This window comes from Ostrea edulis, chromosome 3 (genome assembly GCF_947568905.1).
Source record: "Ostrea edulis chromosome 3, xbOstEdul1.1, whole genome shotgun sequence".
In the NCBI taxonomy this organism is placed as follows: domain Eukaryota; kingdom Metazoa; phylum Mollusca; class Bivalvia; order Ostreida; family Ostreidae; genus Ostrea; species Ostrea edulis.
The window spans coordinates 87,727,108-87,746,950 of NC_079166.1; the positions used below are offsets into that span (position 1 = coordinate 87,727,108).

The window sequence follows — 19,843 nt, forward strand, 5'->3', positions numbered from 1 at the left end:
GGGGGTCTTTTTGGGGTTAATTCTTTGTTTGTTCGTGGGTTTTCTTTATCTTCTTTCCTTTGTTTGTCATTTGTTTTGAACAATTATGAGGTCAACTTCTCCAGCTGGTCCCACTTTGAAAATAAAAAGATGCTATGTGTCTGAGTAATGTCATCGTCTAGTGCTTATTTGCTTATTCAGATGCTTATTTTTCAAGGACTAATCCATCTACCCTCTATCTTTGATATTTATAAGTGGTTCCCCTCTCTTACACTTTGAAAGGTGGAGCTACCGAGTGTAGAGTACAGTAGTCGACGTGGGAGAATTTACGGTAGTACATTGGCAGCATTGAGTGTTGTAGATTTCTCCTCATTTGATATCGATCGTAGTAGATTACAGTGTCAGTGAGCAGTGAAATGGTAAGAATTTACTTACTGGGACAATAAAATTACTCACGTGAACACTGGCTGCCGGTATAGTAAGGTCTGTTCAGTGAACAATGACATGTACACGTGGTCAAGTCCAGAATTCCATCGTTCTCACAAACCACTCCATCACAATCTGAAAGAAAGCACCAAATAATGTGCATAGGGATACAGGACACACAGAGAGGAATACATTATTCGATTGAACTTCATAACCCTATTAAATCATCAGCTTCGCGTCCCTCATATATATATGTACACTATTTCTAAAAAAAATTAACGAAATTCTGATATTTTTTTCCAAAACTTTTTTCTTTCATCATAATTCGATATTATAGGGTTATTGAACTTATATTGGTGAATATTGGCACGAGTTGGCTGTGAAAATGCACGAGCATGCGAGTGCATTTTGACAGCCAACGAGTGCCAATATTCACCTATATAAGTTCAATAACCCTTTTATTATATAGCTAAAGTATTTAGTTGTTAAATTATATCCCTTTTCACTCAAACTACTCCAAAATAGACGAGAATTCATCAATATTGGCAGTGTGTAATAACAGCATGCATTTCTTAACTGTTCAATATTTAACCCGTCATTAATGCATGAAGCAAACTGATTTTGTAAATGGGGACATCATAATTTATGTACAGTAAAACATTTTGCTTAAGTAAATATCAAATACCGGCTCTGTCAGATTCGGAGGACCGTCGTCTGCCATTTTGGCTTGTTTACGTCGTTACGGTAACGTCAATATTGAACGCTCATACTCGGAATGTTTCGGGCGCATACACTTTACGCAATGCAAAGTTAGCGTTCAATAAATTCTCAGGATATTGAACGCTAACATTCTCTAGATTTTACGCAGATTTTATATTAGACTATTTATTAGCTATATAATAAAAAGAATTCCTGTATCATTTTCGAATCAGATTTCTGTTCGTTATCTTCACCTTGCATTGAATACCGGTGATGTCCATTTATACAACTTACAGTAATACATCAGAGCTAAGTTTATGTTTTTAATTGCAACAATCAGGAACTATGAAGATATGGTAATATAGATCAATATTATTTTGTAGAAACAAAATCGGACGTAAATGAATCTCACCAAACATTATATATTATTGACAAACGTCACGTATCTCCTTAAATACATTTTGCCTCATACTTACTACAAAGGTTATTTTCACATCTGTTGGGACAGTCAGCACAGCTGGTGTCGTTTTTATATGGCTGCATATTGTAAGAATTCCCTCTGTAAAAGATAACATCTGTATCAATCTGAAAATTTGTTTGTCATTTGTAAAACTGTTCACGTCACTAAAAAACAAAGTCTAGCCTTATCTTGTGATTTGTTAACGTAATGGCGGATCCAGAAAACTTTCAAATGGGGGTGCCCCAAAGTTTGTACCTTTTTCACCTAAGCATCCAAGAAGAGCAGAAATGGAAAAGAAATGTTTTTTTAAAAAACAAAAAACAAATATTCAACCAAAGGGGTGGGGTTGCAATCCCCGTAACCCCTCTCTCTCTCTATCCGCCTTCCCTTTCCAGATCCGCCCCATCTCCAGATCCGCCACAGTAACCGGAAACCAGAGCGGAAGAATGTGATTAGAAATATACTGGTGTAGTTGGAAGGTTCCAATCTTTATTCATTATTTGACAATCTGGAGTTTATTATTATCATTCTGGTTATTGACAAGTTATAGCTGATTGTAGTGATTATTTATATCTTGACCACCTGTCTGGTTAAATCGATTAGATAAAGGTCTGGATGTACTGCTTATGTTTGATTCTATTGATTACTTATGACTGATTGTAGAATGTTTGTGGTTTTTTCTTGTCTAAGCATTGCCCAGTTATTGGTTGTATTGACTGATACATGGTGATATTGACTGATGTATGGTGATATTGAATGATATATGGTGATATTGAAAGATATATGGGAATATTGACTGACGTATGGTGACATTGACTGATGAGTAATGATATTGGCTAATGTTTGGTTATATCAACTAATGTCTGATTATAATCACTAATGGTGATATTGATTGATATATTGACTGATGTATGGTAATATTGACTAATGTCTGAAGATAGTCATGAATGTATGGTAATATTGACTGATGTATGGTAATATTGACTGATATTATAGAGTTATTGAACTTATATTGGTGAATATTGGCACGAGTTGGCTGTGAAAATGCATGAGCTTGCGAGTGCATTTTGACAGCCAACGAGTGCCAATATACACCAATATAAGTTCAATAAACCTTTTATTATATAGCTAAAGTATTTAGTTGTTAAGTTATATCCCCTTTCATTCAAACTACTCCAAAATAGACGAAAATTCATCAATATTGGCAGTGTGCATTTCTTAACAGCAAACTGATTTTGTAAATGGGGACATCATAATTTATGTACAGTAAAACATTTTGCTTAAGTAAATATCAAATACCGGCTCTGTCAGATTCGGAGGACCGTCGTCTGCCATTTTGGCTTGTTTACGTGGTTACGGTAACGTCAATATTGAACGCTCATACTCGGAATGTTTCGGGCGCATACAAATTACGCAATGCAAAGTTAGCGTTCAATAAATTCTCAGGATATTGAACGCTAACATTCTCTAGATTTTACGCAGACTTTATAATAGACTATTTATTAGCTATATAATAATTATAGGTTATAGACTTTGTATGGGAAAATATGACGACCGAGTTTTTTGGCGCGTAGACGGACCGAGCTTCCGAGGTCCGTTCGCGATAAAAAACGAGGTCGTCATATTTCCCATACAAAGTCTATAACCTTTTTATTATATACTTTCAATTTCATTTAGAAACTAACAATAATTTTATTTTTAACAATAACTTTATCGGTTTAACTGAGTAAAAGATGAAAAACACGAAAAATTTGAAAATTAACGGCGTAGAAATTTGATTGTGACGAAATGTTTGTGGGCCGGAATGTTTCCGGGCATATATCGTGGGATATATGCCCACAAACTTTTAAACAAAAAAGAAAAGATGAAATTGAAAGTATATAATAAATAGTGATATTGACTGGCGCATAGTAATATTGACTACTCACGCTGGAGAGTAATTACACACATAGTAGTGTACTCCTGTCGTTTGGCAGTGGGCGTAGCCACACCCCACTTTTATGGAGTCTGCCCATACAATCTGTAAAATTAAATCAAAATCAAGTAGTACTTACTCTAATATTCTGAAGGGCCTGTCGGGGTCAGTGAACAAGGTTAAAATCAAATATATTGATAACCAACTTTCGTGACACACAGAGAAACACAAATATGTAGAAACCTCTATACACAGACAAACACATATATAGATATACACAGACACAAACAAACATGTGCAAAGATACAAACACACATCAATACAAACATATAAACAGAACACACATACATACACACACACACACACATGCAGACATAGACAAACACATATACACAGACATAAAGAAACATGCAGACCTAGACACACACAAACACACAGACATACATATATACAGAAACATACAGACACAGACAAACACACAGACATACCGAAAGATGCATACAAAAACACTTGAATATACACACACACACATACACACAGACATACCGAAACATGCAAATAAAAAAAAACATATACAAGGTGAAGATAACGAACAGTGATCAATCTCATAACTCCTATAAGCAATACAAAATAGATAGTTAGGCAAACACGGACCCCTGGACACATCAGAGGTGGGACCAGGTGCCTAGGAGGAGTAAGCATCCCCTGTTGACCGGTCACACCCGCCGTGAGCCACAAACACACATACACACAGAAACATGTAGACACATGGACAGACAAACACATGCATAGACATAAATATACATAGATACAAAAATATATTATGAGATTGATCACTGCTCGTTATCTTTGCCTTTTATTCAGAACATCCCGCGGGGATCCGGGTTAGAATAGGTCATCAGTACCCCCTTGCTTGTCGTAAGAGGCGACCGCCCCGGTCCTTCGGATGAAACCGCAAAAACCGAGGTCCCGTGTCGCAGTAGGTGTGGCACGATAAAGATTCCTCCCTGCTCAATGACCATAAGCGCCGAGGTTTGGCCTAAATTTTGCAGCCCTTCGTCGGCAGTAGTGTCGTCTCCATATGAGTGAAATATTCTCGAGAGGGACGTAAAACAATATTCAATCAATCAATCACTCAGAACACACAGACATACTGACACATAGATACATACACAAATATGCAGATACAGACAAAGACAGAGATATTTCATAGACACACAAACACACACCCATTTTCATTTTACCTGAGTATAGTGACCAACTCCTGGCGGAATTGGTCCCCCATAAGTGAATTCATAGACCTCAGCATACCATGAGTAGATGGTGACATTCCAAGTAGATTTGTATCTTGCCCACAACAAATTCTGTCCCGCAGAAAATCGCCCTAAAAATGAAACATCTTTATCACGTACATAAAGATCTTACAGTCAGTATGTTTGGAAATCTATGTAATTGACAGATGAATATTTAGTGGTCTTGCCTGGGATCCGCCTCTGATAATTCCCGTCATGCTTTAACTCGCAGTTCTCCGCCCATTTTTGTGCCACTAGTGCAACATCATCATCCCAACTCTACAAAATTAGAAATCTACCTCTGTTCATAATTATACATTCATTAATTATTACGAAAGAAAACTTTTTCGACTATAGGTTATAGTAGCCCAGTGACATGCGCAATTGACCTTGTGACCTCAAAATCAACATTGACATTTTACTCTTTATAGGACACCATTAACACAAATTTGATATTTTTTAAACAAAGAGTTCTTAAGATATTGAGGAGAAAAATTATTATATTCAGATTAATTGGACCATTGACTTTGTGACAAGTTTCATCAAAAATGTCAGTCAAGCAAAGATTTCTTAAGAAATTGAGCGGATATCCAGCACAATACTTGGTCTTCAGACCGACCAACAGGTAGAAACCAATAGTAAGCCCCCTTTTTTCAAAGGAACAAAACAAATATGCAACGATTTCTTTAGTAAACAAACTTAGCATTAACCCAACATTTGGTAATCGTACTTATACTCCAACTGACCTTTCAAAAGATCAAATTCTTCAAAATCACGCTTCAGGTTTAGACACATTTGATATCCCAGTCAATGGGTCGGATGAATATGAGTTATCGTACTTATACTGGATTCCTAAACTTCATAAAAACCCATCCAAACAACGATCCATAAGACAGGGCTCAATTGTAAGACACAAGAACTAGAGACATGGCTTAAAGTTCGGAGGGCCGCAATCTAGAGGTGGCTATCATTCGTATTGCCCTGATGTCTTTTGCAACTTTTTAGATGCTTAATTGAAAGACAAGTAATCGAATTATTTTTAAATGCAAGCATACGTTGTTTCGTATACCAATCAGAATATGTTTACACGCCACGTTATTGAAATTTTCTGGATCCATTCCTGTTGCTACTCTGAAACAAAATACACACCATTTTCATCATATTTTTGGCTGGTGGTTTCACTTGTGACCTCAACAAATTGTGTGTGTCGACTATCTCTTTCTTCTCTACGTTTGTCACACCTATGGAGGTAAAATGCACCAATAATAGAACTGGGATATTGTTCTTTCCAAAATGGCAGTTTATGATATCGTAAACTGGTTCATGGTCACACTCACCACTGCTTCCCACCTCCGTGGATTTATTCAGACATGCGCTGTGGTTTTTTATCACCGTAAATCTGGGTTCACACTTCTGAAATGGTCAAAAATTCATCAAAACGACAAAGTAAGAATCTCGATAAATAGTCGTCGCTCGATAAGTACAAAAGGACAGAAATCAATAATGAGTTAATTGAACAATATGAAATGGCAGAACTCAGCAGTGGATTATATTAAACAATGTGATAGAAAACTAATCATAGCCATATGCTTTAAATTTTTAACAATACCAATTTGTAATGAAAATAACAACTCATTGTGAAAATTTGTTATAAACTAGCGAATATGATTTGTAACAAAACAATACAATATTTGTCGTGATACAGGCACATAGGTTTCGTGAGAAATTGTGGTATTTCGCGATGTATCATTCTCGCAATAAACATGCAGATGTATTAATCCTCAGAATAATTCCCATGACTTTGTTAGTTATACGGGCAAATATTGTCTTTTTCTACAATTGAAAAAGCTTTTCTTCAGAACTGGAAAACGCTTGAGTAAAACTGCATTTACAAACACTGAAGCATACTACTAAACCATTTGAATCGTTCCGTTCCGATAAATATCGTTCTATTCCCACATCAAACCGTTCCATTCAAATCTTTCAGCGTTCCGCTACCAAACCAAAGTGTTCCATTCTCATCTAAAACCTTTTCCTTAAACAGTTCATTCCGGAGTGGCGATTCTGAGCTCACGTGTCAGTCTAGTATTGTGGGACAACATGACACTTGGTCGAAATAAGTGTCTGTGCTCCGCGTGGAGAGAGGAACGAAGTGGGATTTATTTACAAAAAACGTGTGTCTGTGCTCCGCGTGGAGAGAGGAACGAGGTGAAATAAACCGTGCATATCCGATGAGAGGTCATCAGCTGTAGGTGAAGTGCCATATATTTTGACCTATCTACATGTACACCGCTACAGGCTCTGGTTGTTCAATGTTGTACTAACGCCTATCGTAACAAAGAATCTCCATTTTTTTTTTTCATTTTTTTTTTGCCCTTCTCTTCATTTTGTGTTCTTTATGGGATTTATGAGATTAATCACTGTTATCTTCACTTCTCGTCTCAATGCTCCCAATGCCGGGTACTTAGAGAAGGCGGAGTTACACGTCTGAGTCGGGATCGAGAATCGAAGCCGGGAAAGTTAATTCAGATAATTCATATTATTTAGACTGTGATAAGCTTACAATGTTAATTCATATTATCTAGACTGTGATAAGCTTACAATGTTAATTCATATTATCTAGACTGTACTAAGCTTAAAATGTTAATTCATATTACCTAGACTGTGATAAGCTTACAATGTTAATTCATATTATCTAGGCTGTGATAAGCTTACATTATTAATTCATATTATCTAAACTGTGATAACTATACAATGTTAATTCATATTATCTAGCTTGTAATAACTATACATACCTCTGCTGAGGGAGTGATGGTAACCACGACTAGAAAACAGATCAAACAATATAAAATAACAAATTAACATAACGAAGTGTAACATATCTACTGTAAGACTTGATAACTTCCTAAATCGTTTTCTGGTTAAGAGATTGTCAGCCTGATTCAGTAAAAAGATAATAAACACATACTTAAATGACTTCCGTGTAGCTGAACATTATTGTGAAGTCTTACCGCTGTAAAATATATCCCAGAATGCACCGGTACTCTTCATCTTAACGGTATACACTTTTCAAGATATTTGCAGTTATTTCCTCTTATTTTACAACACAAAATAATTATCAGTCAATGCTATTTCTCAAATGAGAAGAAACTACAATGTAAATCTATACAAATTTTCTGTGCAATGAAATAAAATTTAGTCATACGAGTGTATGATTTTACAATATCGAAACCCTCATATCAAAACATTTAACAGTTACATGTAAGTGGACAGAGAATTAAAACTCGGATATAAACGCTTTTTAAAGTTAATTGATTAAATTAAGATTACTACCCGTAGTGGACATTGAATATAAAGCACATAGAAATTCACTAAATGGGTACCGACTTTGATCCCTTTCCGGGTTAGAAAGCACGACCTACTAGCATTGAGGGCGAAGGTATTGTTCTATTTTTTCAAGCTTGTTGGATCTCAGCCGTTCAGAAAGCACGGACTTATTCAATCATATGATACAAAACTATTCTTACATGGGCTTGTTATTGACGTCGAAGGTACCGTTGTGGTCACTATGGAATTTGAGGTTGAGGTGGAGGGTATTGTTGTATCCGTTACAGAAGCTAGTCTATCTAAAAGAATGTGAAACTCATACAGTAACCTCTGTTTCCATGGAAATGCAAACAGTTTGGAATGCATATAAATATAATCATCTACAAATTGTGATAACAGCCATCATTTTCAGCTGTAAACAACGCATGTGTGTATACAGATATAGTTCAGCTACTTTTAACGGCTGGGAATTCCGACAGAAAGTTAGATGTAAAAATAAGAAATAAACTCCGATTTAGAAAATAAATGAGTGTGTGACCTGCAATACTTCAGATCAGCATCCTTTTTCAAAACAGAAACACGCAAGTTTGACTGTACACTTATATAGAGAAATATAATTACGAGAATTACGTACTCTGTATATTCCAATCACATTTTCTAATCTAACTTTTTCTAATCGCTATTCCATTTTGGATTGAATAACGATACAATTGTCACCAAAATTTGAAATTGTACTAAGTTGAACAAGAAATAAACGATACAAATCAAATGGCGATTATGCATATCAATTTTCTTTAACAATTAAGATAAAATACCATTTTACGGAGACTTTCTCACAAGTAAAATCATACTGATTACTATAAAACTTAGTCTTACATCAAGGAAAATCATTACTATAATACTTACAGTTACACACATTACAAAGGACGGGGCACGTGTATGGTATGTTACTATAATACTTACAGTTACACACTTTACAAAGGACGGGGCACATGTATGGTACATTACTATACTGGGCACATTCAGCGACGGACAATGACGTACAAAAAGAAGAATCGGGCGTCAAAGCGGAGCAGTTCACTGTAAAATAGATGTTGTGCATAATAAACGTCACAATTAATCAAAATAATGGTTATTCATAATAAATGTCACAATTAGTCACAATAAACTTTACGACAATTAGTCACTATAAACGTCACAATTTGAAAACAAGTCACAATTAATCACAATAAACGTCACAATTAGTCACTATAAGTCACAATAAACGTCACAATTAGTCACAATAAACGTCACAATCAATAGCAATAAACGTCACTATTAATCACAATAAACGTCACAATTAGTCACAATAAACGTCACAATTAGTCACAATTAATAACAATAAACGTCACAATAAGTCGTAATAAACGTCACAATTACTCACTATGAATATCACAAATTCGTTGCATTAAACTTAAATACCACGATTAGTCACTATACACACTGCAAGTAGCCACCATAAACGCCACGATTAGCCACAATAAACACGATTAGTCACAAGAAGCAACATCGTTAGTCACAATACCCGCCACAATAATTAACACATTTATTTATAGATAATGCTGATCTGCAGATGTCTATATACAAAACAGTTCACCGTAAAGGGTTAATTACAATAAACGTCAATTAGTCAAATGACTTAGATTTACTTAGTTCAGACCAAATCCTGGGACAATAAAATCACTCACGTGAACACTGGCTGCCGGTATAGTAAGGTCTGTTCAGTGAACAATGACATGAACACGTGGTCAAGTCCAGAATTCCATCGTTCTCACAAACCACTCCATCACAATCTGAAACAAAGTGATAAATAATGTACATAGGGCTACAGGACACGCAGGGAGGAAGACATTATTCGATTGAACTTCATAACTCTATTAAATCATCAGCAGCGAGTCCGTCAAATAAGTACACTATTTCTAAAAAAAAAAAAAAAAAAAAAAATAATAATAATAATGAAATTTGATGCAATAACATATTCTAACATTTTATCCAAAACCTTTTTTTCTCTCATCATCATCTCCTCGAGAATTCTTGTGTGATTTCCAAAATAGGTTGAAATCTATAGTGTAGCAATCTTATCAAACTTTAAATATCTGCTTTCGTAGCTAAAGGTTACATATTCTAATCAGTAAAGCCAGAGTCCCGGGTTCGAATACTGGTTTGATACCCGATTCTTTCATATTTTTCTCTCCGTCCTTGCTACAGTAATGTCCATTTATACAACTTATTTTAGTACATAGACCTGACTTTACGTTGTTCATTGCAACAACCAAAAACTATCAAAATAATCTCATAAGGTATCCGATCCATAAAAACCCCATTTTCTTTTCAAGAATCGTTTTGTAATACAAAACTTGGGATCAAATGAAAGATGATTAACATACATAGTCATTCACAAAAAGAATTTTCAAATTGACAAGGCATATATAAGAAATATATTTTACAGAAATTAACATTAATCCCAATGAAGAAACATATTTCTGACATAAAAAGTAAATTAGAATATGATTTCCAAGGAAAGCTTATGGTGAAAAGATTCCTATTACAATGGTCTTTCAAAATATGCGAAGAAAAGTAAAGATCGCCGTACAAATTATGAAAATATTTTTTCTGCATTTCTATAAGGGGGGGTAGCTCTAACAAAAAAAACTAATTTACTATAATTAGATCTGGGCATTATCTCCCATCTCTGCCCTCTTTATCTTACTAAAAATAAAGCGTTTTGTTTTTACAAAAGATTTAGTGTTCCATATACATGTATTAATATTTTTGTGAAAATAAATGCTGTTATGAATCGGATACCTTAAACAGAAAACAGGGTAATATACATCAACATTTTTGTAGAAATAAAATAGAACGCAAATGAATATCGCGAAAAACTATATATTCAATATTGAAAAATGTCGCGTATGATGCTAGATACATGCCTCATACTTACCGCAAAGGTTATTTTCACATCTGTTGGGACAGTCAGCACAGCTGGTACCGTTTTTATATGGTTGCATATTGTAAGAATTCCCTCTGTTAAAAATGAGTTTTGTATTAATCTGAAATTTCTTGGGTCATTTGTAAAACTGTATTCACTTCACTAAAAACATAGTCTAGCCTTATATTGTGATTTGTTAATCCAGTGGCATATCCAAATAATTTCAAGCCGGGGGGGGGGGGGGGGGAGACCTAAGTCTACCTTTTCTACCCAAGCACCCAAGAAAGGGTAAAAATGTTTTTCAGAAACACAATCAACTAAAGGAGTGGGGTTGCAATGCCCGTAACGCCTCTCCAGATTCGCCACCCCTCTCCAGATCCGCCCACTGTAACCGGGAATCAGATCGGAAGAGCATGATAATAAATATACTGATCTACCCGTAAGGTCTACGTCTGGATGCATTATTTAACAATTTACAGTTCATTATTATCATTCTGGTTATTAACAAATGATAGCTGTTGTATTGATCATTTATATATTGACCAACTATCTGGTTATATCAACTATATAAAGGTCTGGCTGAGCCCTTTATTCCAATCAAGCAAATTGAGCGTGATCCATGGTCAAAATCAGTGTGCCAAGAACGGCCCAACAATCGGTATCAAACAAGTCAGACAGCATTTGATTCAATGACAGGTGTGTATTGGCAAACTAGATTGTTATAACGACCATATAATTTGTGACACTGTTGAATCGCCTGAAATATCAATTTGTTTGTCAGTAGCCTGCATTGATTTAAAAACCGCTCATAGGTAGAACAAGCTCTTATTGATTAATGCATAGTGATACTAACTGATGTATGGTGATATTGACTACTGTATGGTGACATTAACTGATGCATAGTGATATTGACTGATGTATGGTGATATTGACTGATATATGGTGATATTGACTGATGTATGGTGACATTGACTAATGTATGGTGACAATGACTGATGCATAGTGATATTGACTGATATATATGGTGATATTGACTGGTGTATGGAGATATTGATTGATGTATGGTGACATTGACTTATGCATAGTGATATTGACTGATATATGGATATATTGACTAATGTATGGTGACATTGACTGATGTATGGTGACATTGATTGATGCATAGTGATATTGACTGATATATGGTGACATTGACTGATATATGGTGACATTGACTGATGCATAGCGATATTGACTGATGTATGGTGACATTGACTGATGCATAGTGATATTGACTGATGTATGGTGACATTGACTGATGTATGGTGATATTGACTAATGTATGGTGATATTGACTGGTGTATAGTGATATTGACTGATGTATGGTGATATTGACTGATGTATGATGACATTGACTGATGTATGGTGACATTGACTGATGCATAGCGATATTGACTGATGTATGGTGACATTGACTGATGTATGGTGACATTGCCTGATGCATAGCGATATTGACTGATGTATGGTGACATTGACTGATGTATGGTGACATTGACTGATGCATAGCGATATTGACTGTTGTATGGTGATATTGACTGATGTATGGTGATATTGACTAATGTATGGTGATATTGACTGGTGTATAGTGATACTGACTGTTGTATGGTGATATTGACTGATGCATAGTGATATTCACTGATGTATGGTGACATTGACTGATATATGGTGATTCTGACTGGCGTATAGTAATATTGACTACTTACCCTGGAGAGTAATTGCATACATAGTAATGTAACCCTTTCGTTTGGCAGTGGGCGTATCCACAACCCACTTTTATGGAGTCTGCCCATACAATCTGTAAAAATCAAAATAGAATCAAGTAGTACTCACTTTAACATTTTGAAGGGTCTGTCGGGGTAATTATTCTTCCAGAATTTTGGAGTCATGTATTCAATGTGTCGGGACAATTGTTGAATGGTTTTCTTTTACTGTTTTAATAATTCCACTATCAAAGGTAAGGGGAATTGAGAACGTCAAATATTATATTGAAAGTTACGTTACCCTTAGTTATTGTTAAATTATAATACATTCACAAAGAAACACACAAACAAACAGACACAGACAAACACACACATAAACAGACACAGACAAACACACATAAACACATAATACATATACACAAATAAACAGACACAGACAAACACACACATAAACAGACACAGACAAACACACAAATAAACAGACACAGACAAACACACACATCAACACATAAAACATATACACAAACTCACACACATATACACACAAAAAGATATAGACACATAGACACACACACAAGCATACAGACACAGACAAACACATACATAGATACAAATATTCAGAAGCATGTAGACACATACAAATATATATATATATATATATATATATATATATATATATATATATATATATAAACACACAATAAACCATATCTACAAACTCACACATACATACACACAGGAAGATGTAGACACACACACACAGACACACACATTTTCATTTTACCTGAGTATAGTGACCAACTCCTGGTGGATTCGGTCCCCCATAAGTGAATTTGGAGACCTCAGAAACATACAACGCGTAGATGGTGACATTCCAAGTAATTCTGAATTCTGACCACAACAAATTCTGTCCCGCCGAAAATCGCCCTGAAACGAAACTTCTTTATCACGTACATAAAGATCTTACAGTCAGTGTGTTGGTAAATCACTGTCTATATAATTGACAGATGAATATTTCGTAATCTTGCCTGGAATCCGCCTCTGATACTTCCCGTCATGCTTTAAATCGCAGTTCTCCGCCCATTTTTGGGCTACTAGTGCAACATCATTGTCCCAACTCTAGAAAATTAGAAATATATCTCTTATAATAGTTGTGTATTGGTTCATTATTTCATAGGTTGTAGTAGCCCAGTGAAATTACAATTGACCCCATGACCTCAAAATCAGCACTGGTAATCTACTCTTTATAGGAAATCCGTATAACAAATTTGATGTCTGTTAAGCAAACGGTTCTTAAGATATTGAGCAGGAAAAATTCTTATGATCAGAGTAGTTTTACCATTGACCTCGTGACAAGTTTTATGTCAGTCGAGCAAAGCTTTCTTAAGATAAATAAGATATTGAGCGCACAATAGTACAACACCGACAGCTAGAAACCAATAGTATACCCCCTTTTTCGAGAGGCATAGAATATGCCTTGATAGCTTCTTTGCTAAACGCTTGGTATTACAAATGAGAATCGCTGATACCCCGGATGAAGCCCCTTAAATGCCGAATAGGTACTGGTAGGATAAAGAACCAACGAAGTTTCAGTAGATAATCAGATGGTTGCTTTACAAGTGGATCATTTGTGGAAATCGGATGGCGAGAAGGCGACTTAATTCAGGCTGATGCTTCATTAATCGGTACAAAGGTCGTTCAAGGTCACGATTAACAATATGGCTACGTTTTTAACCTTTGAATGTTTCTGTCATTTTTTATTCTATGCTTCAACTTTCTTCTCATTTTAGTCATTTATTAATTCATTTGTATAAATGTATATGACAATTTAATCTGTGTTTAAGATGCCCCAATCAGTCTTTCCACTTATTTCCGTTCTTTTCTATAATCATGCAATTATCAATCTGTGTAATGTCAAAGTAATATTTCTCAGGTCCATTTTAACCCATGCCATGTGTTTTGTTATTGTTTCTTTTGAATGTTTCACGAACACACTTTATCTTCTTAAGCCCCCTTAGCATATCTCGTAAAAGATGCCATACAAATATATCTACGAACTGTATAATAACCATTCCATTACTGAATCCTTGCCTCTCTATAGCTAGATTTCTCAAAAATAAAATTATAGAATGTAGGCAAAGTAGTGAGACCAGCTGCATGGTGTCGCTGAATTCCGACTTTTCAATATGACTTCAATTCTGACTCTCCCAGTATAAAAGTGGGAGCAAGAGTTAAAGGCAGTGGCGGATTTAGAGATCCCCCCCCTTTTTTTGCCACGAATGTACAAGGCATTACTGGCATGCATGCATATTGTAAAACAGATTTGCAACCAAAATGGTTGGGTAATTTGGCTAATACTTCTCTTTTACGTGTGAGTCTTCTTTTACAAATTCTGGATCCGCCATTGAGAAAAAATTCAGATTAGATAGGGGCCAATTACAAGATGCAAGAGCTAGAGTCATGTCTTAAAGTTCGGAGGGCCGCAGTCTAGAGCCGACTATCATTCTGACAGTCCTAACGCTTCTGTAACTTTTTATATGCTTAATTGAAAGACGGGTAATCGTAAGCATACAATGTTTCAAGTATCAATCAGAATAGGGTTACACGCCACACTATTGAAATTTATGGATCCGCTCTTGTTGCTAAAATGTATGAAACAAAATTACGCACCATTTTCATCATATTTTTGGCTGGGGGATTCACCTGGGACCTCAGCAAGTTGTGTGTGTCGAGTATCTCTTTCTTCTCAACCTCTGTCACACCTTTGAAGAGGTAAAATGCATCAACAATAGACCTTGAAAATTTTTGTGGCAAAATGGGAGTTTATTTTATCATAAACTGCTTAATAGTATGATGGAACACACTCACCACTGCTTCCCACCTCATCGGATTTATTCAGACATGCACTGTGGTTTTCTATCACCGTAAATCTGGGTTCACACTTATCCTGAAATGGTAAAAAAAAAAAAAATCATCAAAATGACAAAGTAAGAATCTCAACAAAACATCGCCTCTCGTTGAGTATAGAAGGGCAGAAATTAACGGTGGATTACATCACACAATCTCTTATAAAACCAATTATAACATTTTGTTTTAAATTTAACAGTGAAAGGTGAAGATAACGAATATTGATCAATCTTATAACTCCTATAAGCAATACAAAATCGAGAGTTGTGCAAACATGGACCCCTGGATATACCAAAGGTAGTATCATGTGCCTAGGCGGAGTAAGCATTCCCTGTTGACTGGTCACACCAGCCCCCAGCCCTATAACTTGATCAGGTAAAGGGAGTTATCCGTAGTCAAAATCAGTGTGCCAAGAACGACCTATCAATCGGTTAGAATCAAACACGTCAGACAGCATTTGACCCATTGATATTTTTGCATTGGGAAACTAGATCGCTATGGTAAAGAGCAGAGAATTTGCAAAATGCTGACTTTAAACGAGATTATTGAAACCCCTGCACCATAAACTTGTTTATCAATAGCCTGCCTCGATTTAAACACTGATTTTAAAACTGATCGAACGCAGAACAAGCTCTTGGGTATCGAATCAGTTGAGATATATACATACCATGTGCAAGTGATAATGGAATGTTGCTAATGGGGATGCTTACTCTTCCTAGGCACCTGATCCCACCTCTGGTGTGTCCAGGGGTCCATGTTTGCCCAACTTTCTATTTTGTATTCCTTAAAGGGGTTGTGAGATTGATCACTATTCGTTATCTTCACCTTTTATACATGTAAATCTGGAAAGTTGACGATGGAGAAGCTGAAATCATCCCGTTTGTCAAAAGTTGAATTGTTAGTTTTGCCGTTAATATCTACTTTCAATAAAGTATCTAAGTATGAAGCAGAAGTGGACGACTCTGTGTTGTCTTTCATTTAGAGTTCACTGGGATATATCAAATCCATATATGAATGAAAATTATTAGTGTTGATAGATGATACGTCGTCGATACATGTATATCTAAATGTCGAATTGAAGGTCACAGCAAGAGATTTTTTTCTTTTCACGTAGAAGTTTTTGAACGAATTCCGCTTCATAGAAATATAAAAACAGGTCAGCTAACAAAGGAGCACAATTCGTGCCCATGGGGATTCCAACAGACTGTTGGAAGACTTGATCACCAAAGACCACGAAGATATTATCAATGTGGAACTCCAGCAAATGCTGTCTGTCATGTTTCACGTCGATTGTTGGTCTTTTCTTGGGACACTGATTTTGGCTACGGATTATATTTACTTCGTTTATCTGATCAATACATAGGGCTCACGGCGGATGTGACCGGTCGACAGGGGATGTTCACTCCTCCTAGGCACTTGATCCCATCTTTAGTATATCCAGAGGTCCGTGTTCCTGTTTACCCAACTTACTATTTTGTATTCGTCAAAGGGGTTACGAGATTGATCACTGTTCATTATTTTCACCATAACCACTAGGTTACGGGGGCCGGTGTGTTTTACTGTTTTACAATCATCATGTTAAAGCTGTAGGATGCGATGTTCATGAATTATTTTTGTACAGAATTACTTTAAAGTAGGTTAATTAGTTTTTTAAGGTTATTAACTTTCCCTTAACCACATGCTTTAAAACATTTACATGTAAAAGAAAACAATGTGAAGATTATTCAAAAAGTAAATATAGCGGATATGCATAAATGGTATATTGTCTGGTAGGTGTCTATAAATAGCCCCAAATGCGTCAGGGGGATCCCAACATGAGGTATATAACTCATACTAACTAAGGCTGAAAGAGCGTAAAACAACGAATTACTGAGAGGTACTTGATATGTTTTACTCTTAAAGTTATGGCACAGTACTGTAGTAACAAATACACAGGTAAGACCACCATAGCTGCAGAACTATAGCTCTCTGAGAAAATATTGGGACAGATCAGAGAGCTACAGATCAACTCGTTATAAAAAAAAAAAAAAAAAAAAAACACTTCGATTTACGGCGCACAAAAAGCTGCGCACGAATGAGGCCTGATATCGCTGTATTATTGTGTTTCTGTCTCATAAATTTGATATAAAAAATTCCAAACAGTCAATCCTATTATATTTGTGTCCAAACTCACATCTTTTCTTGATTTCCTTTGTTGACGTAGCCATGTTAGATAGTCATTCAATTGGAATCCCGGTTCATTTTAGAATAATATTTATATTCTAAATAATATATCATCCTAGTTCGGTTAAATAATAATTATTCAAATATGTAAACTCACGGCAATGCGGCTTTCATTAGTCTGGTCCGGTCTCCCTCCCTGTCCCACGAGTGTTAGGAACCATAATAGACTTTAGTAGCATTTTCAATATTCTTTTACCTTTAGATTATACTATATTTTTAAGTTTCTATTGATTATTCGGGTTTATGACAAATCAAGAGCAAATACATAACTTGTAACGAATATTATGGATAGATACCAATATCAACAGGGTTCGAATTGACCGGATACCTAACATGGCTACGTCAACAAATGAAATAATTTGAAGCAGTGAATTTTCGGGTCTTATGGGACTTTAATGAATATTTGAAGGTGTGTTGGGACACATGTATAATACGGAAATATGTTAGGATTTTTTTGTATTAAATTTTTGAGACAGAAAAACAAGAATAGATGTACAACGATATTAGGCCTCAACCGTGCGCAGCTCTTTGTGCGCCGTAAATAGAAGGTTTTTATAAGGGGTGGATCTGTAGCTCTCTGATCTGTCCCAATATTTTCTCAGTTAAGACCACCGATGATTTTCAGAAAGTCTGAATGGGACACGTCACACGTGATTTGTGCATTATAAATGAGCGAGTGACAGTTGTTTCTCAACCCCGATTTAAAAACAAATAATTCTGGTTAATGTCATGTATAACATGCCATACAGCCTTATAAGTACGCATGACTGTACGATGATTTAACACCGTTTTTACAAGGTGGACAAAATTTGTCTAAATTGTACTCCATATTAACTAGGTTGTAACAACTTTACATACCTGTGCCGAGGAAACAATGGCAACCACGACTACAAAACATATCAAACAAAAAATAAGATTTAGATTTTTTAAAAATGAACGTACATGTAGTTTAACATAAATACTGTAAGACAACTTCCTAAATCATTTTCCAGTTAAAAAGATAGACTACGAAAACCTAGTGATGTTTAAAAACAAATATCTCATTACGACTTTTTATCTCGTTATTACGACTTTTTATCTCGTAATTACTTTTTCTCGTTATTACGACTTTTTATCTCGTAATTACTTTTCATATCGTTATTACGACTTTTTATCTCGTAATTACTTTTCAACTTGTTATTAGGATTTTTTATCTCGTAATTGCGACTTTCTACCTCGTTATTGCGATTTTTAATACAACCTTTCACCTCGTTAAATTACAATTTTTTTATTTCGTTATTACTTTTCATCTCGTTATTACAACTTTTTATCTCGTTATTACTCTCGTAATAACGACTTTTATTTTATTTTTAACACTTACAATTTGACCTCACTAGGCTTTCGTAATTGTCAGTCAGATTCAGTAAAAAGATATCAAACACATGCTTAAATGACTATCGGGTAGTTGAAGGGTCTTACTGATATCGATGTAAAGTGCATCCCAGAATGCACCACTCCACTTCATCGTTTAAGTTCACACATAAAATCCAAATCTACATGTAGATGTACGTGTTTATATCAGGGTGTCTCTACCAAGCATGTCGTGTTCGTTCTGGATCAAATCCTACATAGAAAGTAAACATAAACAACACTTAGAAGTCGACAGATAGACAATCACGTGTCCCTGGAAATTGTAAATAAATTTAATAACTTTTTCTTTAATACTGGGCTGAAATATGCAGCTAAATTTGACAATATTTTACCCAGTGTTAACCAACAGATGCCGAAAGGTTCGTTTTCAATATCTCTCATCAGCGAACATTTTGTTATTTCTGAACCTTTGTATATATCTAACTCAAATTCTAGTGGTTTACACGATGACTCTGTTAAATGTACTAAAGATTAGTATTCATTAGTACCTAAATATTA

At 35.5% G+C, this 19,843-nt stretch overlaps 1 protein-coding gene across 1 annotated transcript; it reads right to left on the minus strand.

Moving 5' to 3' along the window:
* Positions 1–4,906: 4,906 nt before the first annotated feature.
* LOC125674520 (cysteine-rich venom protein Mr30-like) lies at positions 4,907–19,439 on the minus strand. Its single transcript, XM_048911676.2, has 15 exons — positions 19,394–19,439; positions 18,794–18,822; positions 15,674–15,752; positions 15,476–15,567; positions 13,834–13,924; positions 13,590–13,732; positions 12,809–12,900; positions 11,079–11,161; positions 9,826–9,930; positions 9,062–9,178; positions 8,299–8,397; positions 7,567–7,595; positions 6,109–6,184; positions 5,921–6,012; positions 4,907–5,050 (listed from the first exon to the last, which is right to left on the minus strand). Exons 1-15 carry the CDS (start codon positions 19,437–19,439, stop codon positions 4,907–4,909), a joined length of 1,317 nt encoding a protein of 438 aa, XP_048767633.2.
* Between the last annotated feature and the right edge of the window lie 404 nt (positions 19,440–19,843).